General features: G+C 38.4%; 1 protein-coding gene across 4 annotated transcripts in view; it reads right to left on the reverse strand.

The window, feature by feature from the left end:
• The window catches only part of FHOD3 (formin homology 2 domain containing 3), a 417034-nt gene that overhangs the window by 96156 nt on the left and 306628 nt on the right, over nucleotides 1-14250 (reverse strand). For 3 of the 4 annotated variants that reach the window (XM_056332744.1, XM_056332745.1, XM_056332743.1), the window contains exons 11-13: nucleotides 8794-8895; nucleotides 6048-6425; nucleotides 2412-2537 (exon numbers count right to left, since the gene is read on the reverse strand). The exons of the other annotated variant lie outside the window; for it this stretch is intronic. In XM_056332744.1, coding sequence (XP_056188719.1) covers nucleotides 2412-2537; nucleotides 6048-6425; nucleotides 8794-8895 — 606 coding nt within the window. The remainder of the gene's footprint in view (nucleotides 1-2411; nucleotides 2538-6047; nucleotides 6426-8793; nucleotides 8896-14250) is intronic. 4 annotated transcript variants of the gene reach the window in all.

Genomic DNA, 14250 nt, shown 5'->3' on the forward strand with positions numbered 1-14250 from the left:
CTACTCTCCAATGAGCAAATTCTGTTCATTGATCTCTGCATGCGCATTTCTGTAACGCATGTTTTTCAGGACAATGAAATAAAAGCAGGCTTCTGCCCTTCTTCAGAGCAGTCACTCCATTAGAGCTTGCTGAACTATACATCTGCAATGGCAGTGCACTCCAAAAACCCAAGACTTGATGCAAAAAGGCATCTGAACCTGTACATTTAATTATCCTTCCAGAAACAACTGCATCTATTCTTCCGGCAACATGCAGCTGTGGCATACACACATTTTTCACACTTCTCAGAGACTAGCATACAAAAAGCACCAGGCTGTAACATCCCTCAAATATAAAAATACAGAAATCCCGGTGAATTCAACTACCATGAGTAGCAAGCTGCAAATTTAAACAAGAGTAGAGATATTTTTATCATGTGAGGTGGAAAGCTGTAAATGTAACCTGAAGGAAATAGAGATATGCAACTCTGAGCATTGTATTCAGACACTTAGAACATGTAAGGAGATCTGATAGTTGAAAGCAGAGTACTTTCCAGTTTTACAGAGAAAAGCAGGAAGACGTGTAATGGCTGGAAGATGCTGCTAGACAAACTGGCTTCAAAATATAAAATATTTTCCTAGCAGTGATGATAAATACTGGAATGTTTTCCAGGAGAAGTCATGCACTGCCAATTGAAAACGTGAACGTACAGGGGTCTTTAATTTAGCTTCTGTGAGACCCATTACAAGTCACAACAGATTATTACAGAGCTTCCCTTTGGCCTGACTCGCCATGAATCTGTGAATTTTACAGCTTCATCCTGTGGGGCCAAGGCATTTTGGCTCCAAACCAGCAATGCACTTACGTCCATGCTGCAGAGAAAACTTGCTTCCTTTACTGGAGCTGGGCCAGTGCAATCAACCTTTCGCAGGACGGACCCAGTGAACTTTAGTCATCTCAGTGTTTGACCACTTTGGGGTTTCTTTGCTGCAGTAGCAATCAGAAGCTCAGAACAGAAGGGGCTTGGAAATGTAAAACTTCAAAAGCAGAGGGATACTTTTAATTCTTGCTTATCTGGCAACCGTTTTGCTGAGGTAAAAGGGGGTAAAAATGCTAATTTAGAGTTTTTTATTAAGGTTTCACTCAGCAATAATTCAATTCAGATCAGGAAAGACAAATCAAGGGAAGTTACTCTAGGAAGACGAGCAAATGAAAAACAATGCCTTTCTCCAAAGATACGCTTAATGTAATTACTCATTTTGAAAAAAGGATGAAATCAGTACCTCATGGCTAGAAATACATGCATGCTGGAAGAACCCAACTTGAGTCATTCCAAGTAGTAGACTGGAAAGGATGTGAGGCATTAGGTAGGTTCAATCATAGATACATGCACACACAAACTTATATACATGTATTTCTATACACATATAGAAATATTAAAAAAAGCAATAAAAAGTAATTGGAATACAGACAAATTATCCTGAAAAAGTCTTCAGTTGAAAAAAAGGGTGGCAATAGAAGTTTTATGAATTAGGAGGACAACTGGGCAACAAGCAACCCAAAGCCCATGTGGCCTAATTGGAAATTATGTAATTATATTATTGTTACATTAAATTAATTAAAAACTTACACCTTTCCTCTTTAAACTCAGCATGACATCCTTTGAGGCTGTCATTTACTTTCAGGTTGTAACAGTCAGTTAACTTCTGCTGGTCCAAATCTCTTGCCAGGAAGAATTTCCTTCATATAGCCGTAATATTTTCCTATCTTTTCTTCCCCTAGTACCTTACATAATTCAAGAGAGTATTCTGATTGCTCAAAATACTGGTTCTTTGGTGGTGGTGTGGGGTTCCCTATTCCCACGCCCGCCCCTTCCTTGTTTTTTTAAAGTGAGCTGATAACTGGTATAACTAGTAGATTCTTATGAGTTTGCTTTACCTACAACAAGAAACATTTTTCCTTTGATGAAATACAATGAGATGCATCATGCATTTTCAAGGAAGGAAAAAATTATGCCCTAGGAAATTCTAAGCTAAGCACATTTCCAAGATTTTATAGTTGATTTAAGATGACAGAAGTGAAAATAGAACTGTCTAAAATTATTTTAAAAAAATGGAAATACGTAATATGTGCTTTGATCAGCTTTTGATACTTAGAACAGCAGAGTTGTGAAGCAACAATGTTTTAGCCATTTCAGTGGAAGAAGCAGAAGTGGGATGGAAATGCATCCAGCATTTAACACAAAGTCAGAAAAAGGTTTGAGAATGAGTGGGAAGTGCACAAGTCTAGATTTTTCTTTGTTTTCTTTCCAACATTAGAAAAGATCTGGCTAGAAGATATTTCCAGTACCCATTCACAACAGCTTACACTTATCTCCTTCATCCTGTCTCTATAAAGCAACTGTTGTCAAAACACTGATTAATTTACAAACCTGTCAGATTTGGTCTCTTGAGGTGGTGAGAGAGTTGTCCCATAACGAGAAGTTGGTGTTGTAGGGGCACTCACACCAGAGTAAGGTCGTGGAGAAGAGTAAGAGCTGCTGCCATAGCTATTGTATCTGAAGAAATGGGAAGGAAAGTAAGAGAAAGGGAGAGACAGAAAGAATCCATCAGCAAGCCAGCATGCAACAGTAAATCCTCATTTAGGGGGTGGCAGTGATCCCATACACAGAACATCTCAAACATCCACCTTCTAAATATATTGTTGTAATCCCAGCTTCAAAATATGCAACCTATCATCTCGTTTTAATATCAAACATGATATGGCCATACTTTATTCAAACAGTGAGCTACTGGTATGGTAAATAATGAAAGATTAGAATGGTCCTCCCAAGTGACAACTCAGAACAGGAATACTTAAATCACTGTTCAGTTACCTAAATGCAGTAGTTGTTTTGGAAGCCAACACCTAGCTATTAGAAAAGGAATCAAACCAGTCCAAGTTAGCAGTGTTCATATCTAGTGAAAGTAAGGAAAACAGTAGTGTTCCCAAGGCATGATGTGAACATGGACATCCATGATTTGTGAATGTTTGCAGTATAAATGGAAAGCATCAACATTCTTTTCAATTCAAGCACACAGTATTTTCGTTCCCCTCCCCCAACATAAGTCATCGCTTATGAGCCATTTCATACAATGCCTGTAAAAAGTCATCACAGTGGTTAAAAAGATATGTCCCTGGAAGCATGGCTTTAGAAATTTCTATCGGCCATTCCCACCATTAAAAGAAACACAAAACCTGCTTGACTTCAATGTCAGCTTGCTGATCAAAGAGAAATTGTTTCCAGGACTTCTGGAATGGCCACCTGCCCAGAGTCCCTTGTAGCAACGTTTTCATCCTGGCTCTTGTACTGAATAGAAAAGACATTTGTGTTGCTTTGCTGTGCCTTTTATCCGTCGTACTTAAACAGCACATCAAGGAGAGATTCCTGATGTGGGAAAATGTTAACATTTCTGTTCACAACAATACCATCTTCCCACGTGGAAAGCATATGATGCTCTTTATGTAAGTACTCTGCAAGGGCAACTCATCAAAACAACAAAATTCACTTCAGGAAATAAGGCAACATAATTTTCCATATTTTCATTCATAAGATATAATATACCCTCCCTATCTTTTCTCTGCTACTTCTCTCACACACATCAGCACTCAGTAGTTTCACTCAGCAATTTTATTTGAAAAGGCTGGTTGGTTTCCTTCAGCTCCATTTAGCACACTCATCTAGCCATGCAAAATTTCATTCAAAGTGTCAAGCTTCATTCCTTGGGGTACAACAGCATTGCTGCCTGCCAAGGCCCGTGTTAAAATCAGAACAGATTTCAGTTAGGGGTTGTTATAATGGAAGGGATCATGCTTTAGAGAACATGCCCCTTTGGCAACAATTCCAGGTTTATGTTTTAGAAAAGACTCCACCACGACCATCTATTTTTGAGACACTATGGTGCCTGCCCAGGAACAGGGGAACAAGTTTGGAAAAAAATGCCAACACACACATTTCTAAGCTACTAAAGGAATTTTGTAGGAAATAACTGCCTTGCTGGCATTCTTGCCCTGGAAACTGGAGACAGTGGCCTGGTGGAGCGCCATGTTCCCTGGTAGCACAAATCTTGCATGGGTGTTCTCTCTGGCAGGCTCAGCTCAGAAGATGTTCTGTCTGTGCCCATACTGAGTGAGTGATCAGGAAAATTTGTTGTACTGAGAACAACTCGGACCTCATTATGTTCCTGACAGTAACAGAAACCTGCATTTCCATTTCAATCAACTGAAAGGAGATACTCATCAACCCTTACACTTGCTTTTCTTCTCCTCTGCACGGTGAAAAAGGTGACAGAACAGAATCCTTTTTCAGACCAAGGAATTTCAATTAGTACAAAAATAACTCTCACTAAAATGGAGAGGATACACCTTCAATAGACTCAGACCTACAAGTATTAACAAAATCAAATTCAGAGGGAGTGGCCTGGACATGGCATCCCTACATATCAAATTTGGAGGGAGACAGAGATTCTGGAAGAGTAGCAAGGCAAAACCAGCACACCAGGGTAAATCTGTATCCTTAACACAATGTTTAGCTTTCTAACCTTCCTCTGTAGTGGCTATTACTTCAATTATCCATTCTTGTCCCACATACCAATGCAGATGCAACGGCCTTGTCCCAGCAGTCATTACTCTGAAGAAACCCCAGGCATTTACCTCTTTTATGAACACATTATAGCCCAAACCGTGCAAGCTTTGTTCTCCTTTTTCTCCAAACAAACCCAGCACAATCCTTCCTGGCACCACACCCTTGATCCTATGTGGTAACCAGAAGCACAAGAATGGTCAGAGGAAAAAAGAATCACTGCAGAAATACTAAGTATTGCAGGAACAGGAGGTATTTCTGGAACAGGAGGTATTGCAGGAACAGGAGGTATTTAGGAATCTACTCTCTAAAAAGTATAACTCTAACAGCAACTGCAATGATAGCGCAATAAATAAGTGTGAGAGGCCTAAGGGAAAATTGCACCTATGCAGGAAAATGTAAATTTAGAGGAATCTCAGTGTTCAAGCTGCAGGTAAGGAAAGATATGTGAACTAAGTTCCTTGTCAACAGCTACTTGGATTTACAGGCTTTTCAGTGAAATGCAAAAGCGAAGAAAACCACCCACCTATTAGAAGAGAAAGATCGAAAATTAAAAGGATCAAAGGAATGAAAATATTTGTTCACATGAAGAAATTCAGAAGAACTGCTGGAGAAAGGAAGAAATAAATATGCTCACAATATATGTGTACATTTTCAGCACCTAATTCAAAGAACACTGATGACTGGAAGAGGCAGCTAAAAATCATCAACCTCTTTTCAAGCAGATTCTCTAGTATTGTTTTTAGTGCTACCTATTGTCATACTACTTTATTTGAAAACACATTGAGACAAAACATTTTTTTTTTTAAATGTGTGGGATGGGGAAATTTAAAATGAAAATTAAAATCTAAGAGAAATGCATAAGTGGCAACTGAACTTAGCAGATGTTGTGGAGGAAAAACTGTCTATTCTGAGTGCTATATTCTCTTTTATAGGGTTTAATCTACCCTTATTACAAGCATGGGTTGAGATTGCATGACAGGGATATGCACTGTAATCTAACAACAAATTCAGGATTTATCAGTTCAGTCTTAGGAGCCTGGATTTCACCCCTGAATTCCAAATGCTAACCTGATTTCTCTTGATTTTATAGCTGAAGAGTTCCATTAATTTTCATGAAATCATGCCAGCAAATTACATTGCTGTAAATGAAAGCAAAACAGTGCTTCTTTCTCTGATCTCCCGGATCACAGGTTATTTACCTACTGCATAGAGGAGGCCAGGATACTTATTAACTAGAGACCTTGAAGAAAAGTGAGATGAACTGAAGACAACAAAGGCAAGGGGAGAATATCAATCAAATCATAATACAGGCTTACAGGACTAAAACTAATACACTAGGTTCTGGATACAATACACCACAAAGAGGGCACTATTACTACTACAAAACTCTTGAAAGATGTTATTCATTTATCTAAAAATGAATGTCAGCTTTATAAAATCTACCTGTTTTCCCTCATCACTTCTGCTTCCTTTTCTTTTGCAGATGCTGGAGACTCTTCAAAGTCATATGAGAAGAGGTGAAAAGGAGTATGTGGTACATAAGGTAATTTCTCCACCGTTGGAGATGCCTTTGGAGTAATAGATGCTGATGAATTTTGGGAAGAGCTTAGTAATGCTGCCGCAGGTGAAGATGGTGATGATAGGACAGAATTATGATGACAGACAGATGAATCAGGCACAGAAGAGGAGCTGCTAGAAGAGTTCTTTGCTCTAGAGCAGGAGAGAGGCCTTTCAGCTGGAGAAATGGCACTGGAGGTGGCTGAAGAATCAGAACACCAAGAGAGGTTTTCATTCACAGCCTCCCGTATGCCTGGGACCCCACTGCAGGAGGAAAACATTGTGAAAAAGGGAAGGGTAGGAGAGAAAAATGGGGAAGAGAGAGATCAATAGACAGTACTGCTTGGAAGAAAAAAAAAAATAAAGTCAAGAAGAGTCAGACAAACAAAACCTTCCCAAATTAAGACAATCATAATTTTATTAAAATAAAGCAAGAGAACTCATATCTTTGTATCTCAGTGGGATTCTTTTTGGGATTGGGAATACTGAGGAATGAAAGCAACTCACCTTTAAAGGAAAGAAAGAAATTTAACCCCCAGGCTTCAAAAGTAATTGTCATGAACCTTTTCACAAATATTTTGTGAGCAATTTTAAATTATTTCAAGTTAGGTTGCAAGCACTGTCAGAGAAGTACAAAGCAGTCTCAACATGCTGGATAACATGGTCCACAGACTACAGATGCTTCAAGATACAATCTGTATGATTTACATCTTATATCTGTATGACATACATATGTATGGCCTCTTGAAAGCCAGCTATCATCCTCCCTGGTGATCTGATCTTTTTATTTAAAAAAGCTGATCCACCAAAGATGAAAATAAAAAAAATAATCAGCATTGTTCTCTCAAAATTAAAGTATAGAATGATTTCAGAAGTAACACCTTAACAGATTGCTTGTCTACATTTGAAGGCACTTATGAAATGTCATCATACCATGTTGGTGTTACATGGAGACTTGCAGAGTGGTGTCAAGTGCAATAGAAAGTGGTGTCAAGTGCAATAGAAAACACCTCTGCTGTGCTCTAGTGAAGGCAGGTGTTAGTGAGTGACGAAAGGAGCAAGGCAGGTGAAAAGCCATGGAATCTGCACTCTGGGATATCTGTTTTCACTAGTATCTCCAGCACAAACATTTTGCATGTGTTTTGGGCTGGATCATTCAGCCGGTGGCTGATTCCATTCTCCTGAGACCACCTCTGCAATCCATCTACAGGCATGCAAAACATGGCCCTTATCTGAAGAGTGTAGGTTTGCCACAGCATATGCAACAAAAATATAATAAATGTTATATATGTTAGGATATTATGAAGATAATCATCAGGCATATACCAGGTAATTGTTCTCACAAGAGAAGCACAGTGGGCAATTTGGAAACCTTCATCTGTGTCACCAGATGTGCATGGCAGCAGTCACTGAAGCCAGGCTAGTCTTACCTGTCCTGACAGCAGCTAACACAAAATGCCAGAGTGCAGATAATTTTTGTTACGCTACAGTGACAGTGAAATGCAGTATTTGGAAAAGCCATGGGAATATCTCCCAGTTATCTCAAACTGACTATTATTTTAAAAGACCGATGACCTAATAACACATCACACCCTTTACATGGCTCTTCCTTGGGGTTTTTTTGACAGTATTTAGTATATTCAAGCAATTTACTAATAACTTGTGTCTTAGCTTTGACTTTTAAGAATTGAATTTGAGGAAATTATCACTTAATTTTGAAATTTCAGGCAGCCATTGGCAAGATCTGCAGACTGGAATATATTAATAACAACAGTACAGTATTTTCTTTGGAATTTGCACATTAAACAGTTTCCTTTTTTCCTTCCCTGCTGTACAGTGTCTGCATGAATGTGGTTTATTTAAAAAAAACCAAAAAAACCTGATCTCATTTGCTGAGTTGCAATGCCAAACAATTTAACCCAAATCAAATGTCTGTCTGGAAGAAAAAACATACTTTCTTCCAATGTATTAGGACAAAGTTACCAGATGCTAAATCCATATGTACCTCAGAAATAAGTATAAAATTTGCATGATAATGTTGTTGTGATAGGTGGTTTGTTTATATCCATGTATACACAGATGGGCAGGTATGTATAAAATGATATACCTATATCCATCAGCTTTGCCTTGAAGTAGTTCTTTTCTATTAAAACATGAAAAAATTGATAGAAATCATAGGCAGCTTTCAATAAATGTCAATCTTTCTCATAGTTACAGAGACTGCTAATAAGGTGGTATCATGAAAATAGGAACGAAAACCTAAGAAACCAAGAAACATTCTAAGGAAAGCACTGCAATGTTTCACCATTGCCTTAACTAAAAATATAAACCTAAGTCATGGTTAGAAGTTACGCTTTCTGCTAAATTTTTTTAGGATTTGTGAGCATTACTCATTTTGTGCAAAGGGAGTGAGTGCAGACAGTTTTTAGTGCATTGAGTTTATATATTTAAACATGTTTCCATTAACACACATATTAACAAGCGGTTTAAATGCAAAAGGATTTTCTTGGTGGGTGGCTTTAACAGGTGATCTAGGGACATGAGTGAAAAGGTCGATGCCGTGCACACTGTGCTGGTGAGTTTGTGCCAGAGCCTGAGGAAAAGGTGGAGGAACGATGCTGAATCCCAGTACCTGGCTTTGACCTGCCTACTGGCCTCTTCCTCCCCCTCATCCTCAGTATTGGGCTCTGTGACTGGCTGTTCTTCTTCCTCCTCTTCATACTCTTCCTCCTCTCTGAGGTCAGACCAAGGAAAGAGGCATGCAGTGGGATGGAAAGAGAGAAGGTGGAAGAGAAAACAACATGAGTCCCCAGAAAAAGAAGTGCAATGAAGTTAGAAATGGAAGGAAAACAATGAGGCAGGGGTTTGACTCCCCTAGGTTTGACAAAAGCCATCTAAAAATTCCTGCTAAGTATGTGTTTGTGCAAAGGTAACTACCAATACAAAAAATTTATCCTCTCCCCTATTTACACTTTTTACTATTAATTTTTAAGACCCCAGAGATACCATTGTTTTTTATTGAGCTTGACTTTCCATTTGCTGCTGCCCAACCTGCAGAGACATTAATGGAAAACATTAATGGTAATATCAATGTTCAGCTCATTAGTCATTAAGCTGTGTCCATTTGGCTCAAAGGACACTACACGCTCTGCTGGCACGGGACAGCTGGCACTGGACATCACACTTGCTAAATTAACACAAAAAACCCACTCCTGTTAAGCAACCTATAGCTCAACTGGAAAACAGGACAGGGTGAACCATTAAGTTAGAAATAACAGAAATACCAAATCAGTTCAGGACTATCTGCAAATAGCAATATTCAAGTTATTGGATACCAGTACATGAATTATTTCATTAAAGAGCCATTAGTATGTTCAAAGCAGGCTTTGATTCAGCAGTAATTCTGGCAGAGAGCTGTAAGTCACACACAAAGCCTCCATAACCTACAAACCACTTAAGCAAAAAAACCAAACAATGATATTAAACAAACAAACAAACAAACAAAAAGGCTACAATGTCTGCCGTGTCTCTCTCCCATTTATGCTTGTTCCTCCCCAAACCAACAGACTCATGGAAGATTTAGAGAATTATCTTTCTCTGGATTTCTTTTGCATTCGCAGTTGATCCCATTCTCCACTTGATTTAACGATGTAGACATTATGTTACGCTCCACACAAAAAACCCTCAAAATAACAACATACAAACAGTAATAAAGTTTGTAAGGCACTCATATTCCTTGCATTTTCCTGAAATCCAGTTCTCTTTTCTCTAGTTCTGAAGGGATGCTTTGTGCATTTTTTTCCATTTAGAATTGTTTCCATGTCATAAGAATATGAATATTTACAATGTGAGATCATGAACTCATCAAGTGAGATGCAAAGGGTCAAACCAAAATTTGTTGCTTTTAATGGAGTTAGAGAATAATCAGGAGAATGGCAGAACCTGGAAGTTTTCCAATACTCTGGCAAACAACTAAAAGATAAACATTTTCAAACATTCCTAAGGTATCATAGTGACTTAACTATCTCAGTTGTCATCTCTCCATCTCCCTGGCCCCTCCACAAAAATATACCACCCCTACAGAGATATCTCTCAACTTCCACACACACATATATATATATTGGTATACCAAAAAAAACAGAAAAAAAAAAGAATTCACTAATTGACTAGGGAGCATTCATATCATCCCTTCTCCTTACTAGCGAGCAGCTCAAGACTAGCTTTGCTATATTGCCTGTGAAGGGCAAACATCTGTGTGTGGCAGTACTACAGCAATGACATTTGGGAAATAACTCGTGAAGCTCTGTGGGATCACAGTTCTCTAAGGAGAGGACAACGCATCCTACAATGCTGACAGCATGAGTATTACTTATATGAACAACAGTGCCCCCATTATCACTGTGTTTTAAGCTCCTACCAGCTTTCCAGATTGATGACATCAAATTCCTCGCTCTCCTCAACTGCCTTGAAATGCCCAAAATTGTAAGTGAAATACTTTTATAATATGGTGGATCTCATAAATTTGAAAGAGTTCTTTGAGAATTTATTCATTCAGACGACAGCATGGTAGTAAGGACACGAGTTTAATCAATACGAGTTGAACCGGGAACCAGTGAGTTATAATTGCACTGAACAGAAAGAAAAGCTGAAAACAAAAAAAGCATCCAGAATCAAGACTGTTAGCTCATGTTTAAGGACCACTTTATAACACAGGATCACCAGGGCCCTAAAACTAACACTTGTCAGGTGAGCAACACTTCCTGGATATTTTCCTTGAGATCTCACCATCCCCTTTTCACATCTCGTGTTTATAACCCTGAACCTACAGTCTAAAGTCTTGATATCAAATCTTCAGCAGTGAACACTGTTCCCTTCCTCACCATTCAGAATTTTTGCAATCAGTATTTATCAGACTAGGATACTGAATTGGTAACTAAAGGCCCGAATCTACTTTTACTGTACTGTCTATTTCTCTAGAGCCAGCTGAAGTTTGGAACTGAACAGGGACTTACTATTCTAATTTTAGGCACCTATTTTTGAAAATGCTGAGCTTCTGTGTAGAAAACGTAGAACTGTCAAGTGAACCATATATTGAATACTACAGGTGAGCAGTAATAAATTAAAATACAGTCCTCTGGATTTCTTACTGCTGTGCAAGGTATTGTTCTAATCCATTATTGGGAAAAATTGATCCCCATACAACTAGATTAATGATAAATATGAAAACACCCTAAATTAAGCCTGCATATAATAGCCTTCATAAAATTAGGATGTATGATGACTCCCTCACAAAAAAATTTACTGCACCTTACCCTGGAAGGACTAGTTGTCTGCAAAAAAAAATCCTGAAAACCAAGCAGCTTTAGAATTAAAACAGAAATGTCAATTTAACAGCTGACAAATAAACCAGGCAACAGAACTGTGATACCTCAATTTCCAGAGCCAGTAATGATATATCTTCCATAAGCACTAGCATTTACTTAAAAACATGATTATAGAAGACAGCTATGCTTAAAGGACCTTAGCTTTTTATGTATATGCTCTTTTCTGGTAAGATGAGCATACACCCATGTGCTGAAGGCACATCCATGAAAAATCCTGGACTATCCCCAGAAAGTGGATCAGATTCAGATCAGAGGAGAGAGATAAGCTCACAGGCAGGAATTAGGTGTGTTCTTTTTCAACCAAAGCAACAGTGGCACTTGTTTCTTAGTATTGTTAGAGAACATATACTCTGTACATGAAAAAAGGTAGTACCTGCTAGCTAAATCTTTCTTAAAAGATAGAAAAGGAAAATTTCCACTCCACTGGAATATTAATTAAAACAGGAAAACATCAGCTACACACAGATGACATCCTTATAAAGCTAAGAACATCAGACAGATGCTGAAATGCTCAGTGTTCATTTTTGTGTGAACTGGACATGGGATGATGTGGAAAAGCTCACGTTCCCTCCTACACACACATGCAAATTTAGTGTCAATGCAATAGTAGAAGTAAATTAAGAAAAATGATTCATAGGGAGGCTTTTAAATAAACAAGGTTGCAGAAGCCAGCATGGTTTTTTTTTAGTAGCACAGAAGAAATTATTCCATTCAATGAAAGGCAAATATTTATCCTGCAGCAGGGAGGAAGGGTTTCAGCTAATGCTGAAGGATCAGATATATTCAGCTAACCTGAAGGTTATTGCTGGGTTACTTCAGTTCCATGATAAGAGTACCAGATTACAACTATTTAAACAAACGCTTTATAGCAGTCAAAACAAATTTCAAAACAATCACTGTGTTTATTTTCATCTTTAAAGTGGATTACTACTACAGGGTAACACACCCACCAAAAAAATAAATAAAAGCCAAACCCCCCACAAATCTTTGTAAAGTATATCATCAGTCATGGCAACCAATGAGCATCTACTAGGGCACCGGTTTTGCTCAGTTACTTCAACTAAAGTATGACATGAAAGTATTTATAGCCCCTTAAAATGGATGTCTGTTTAAGACAACTATGAATGTGCAGTTTCTGGATAGAGAACCACTAGGGCATCAAAATGAAATGTAGGCAAAGGTTTTAGAACTAGTGGATTAACCTCTCTCTTTTTTAAATAAATCAAAAAAAAAAAAAAAAAAAAGGAAAGAAATGAGATGAGTGCCAGTCAAACTTGTCTTGCAGATATTACATAGCTACTCTAAGATGAAGAGACACAAACACCAACACACAAGTAGGAAATGATAATCCAGGGACCCATCCACAAGTTTTGCTTAAGGCAGGGACAAAGTCTGTAAGATGCTAGGCATGATACCTAATACACACCTAACCTAGTCACAGCTAGGTGATTTTAAAACCAAGACACCACTTTGAAAACAGTGACTTTCCACAAGAACTCAAAGCACCAAAAATATGCTCTCTGCCTTAATGGTCCCTAGAGCTGAACAATGTGTACAAGGTTATGTAGTCTCTGTCCCCTCCAGGCTCCCCGCAACCTCTTCCCTTTGCGGAGTTTTATTGAAGGCAGTCTGAAGAAACTCAGGCTTTCTTCGTTATAGCTTATAGCCCAGGAACACAACGTTCTCACTCCCCACCTCCAACCCCGCCCCCCCCAAAGACACAGCTAATAGATAAATCGAAGGCTATGCTGAAGGAACAAAAAAACCCAACAACAACCAAAATCAACCAAAGCCTGAAAATAAGCATTAACACAGAAGCACATTGTGCTGTGCTTGGTATCAAAGGGAATTTTTAAAGTATAAGATATGCCTAAAATTCTTTTAATTCAGGAAGAATTTGACCACTAACGTTTTACTATAGAACAATAGAACTAGAACAAAAGATGGTCTTGCCATAATTAGGCTGCCAACATTCTGGTCTGCACGTATAATGCACATAAAAGTTAATTTATGTGGTAACAGCACATTAAAATATTTATCTTTTGGTATATGACTCCAATTTGTATAGGGGTCATTTAACCTTTACTAAAGTCTTACTAAATATTTCCTTTTTAATTTTGCAGGCTATTAGACAAGGTCCTAAGTGTACTTCTGAGACTTCTGCTACCATCCACAGAATTTTATAGAAATTCCCAAGAAACACAGACAGTGGACTTCAGTGAAAAAAAGGGGCCTTGGAGTTATAGAAGCAACCCAAAGAAAGGACTGGGGAACTGTAAATCTATCGACCATTATTCCCGCGCTCTGAAAATCACCCTATGTGTTGTTAATTGCCGATGAGGAATTTTCTCTCTCCCTTTCTTTTTGTAATTAAGTGCTTTTTGGTTTAGCTTCTTCATATTACTTTGATTTAAACTTTCACTGCCTTTCAGAGGAGCAGCTCCTGACTAGGACTACAGGCCACATTCTGTGAAGCAAGACCACCGTTAGCCATTCCACAACGTTATTCTAAATGAAATATTGCAGTTGATCTCACAGTTTTTTCTTTCAGGGTGATAGTTCCCCCCCACCTCTGCTTCAAGCCTCTGGCCTGTTCTACCTCTTTCACAGAACTTTGAAACCTGCTTCCCTGAACCCCTCACAGGTGAACAAACAGAAAACAAAAAATGTCCCATCAAGGAGAGATCTTTTCAAGTCACAATGGA

This window comes from Falco biarmicus, chromosome 3 (genome assembly GCF_023638135.1).
Source record: "Falco biarmicus isolate bFalBia1 chromosome 3, bFalBia1.pri, whole genome shotgun sequence".
NCBI classification, from domain to species: domain Eukaryota; kingdom Metazoa; phylum Chordata; class Aves; order Falconiformes; family Falconidae; genus Falco; species Falco biarmicus.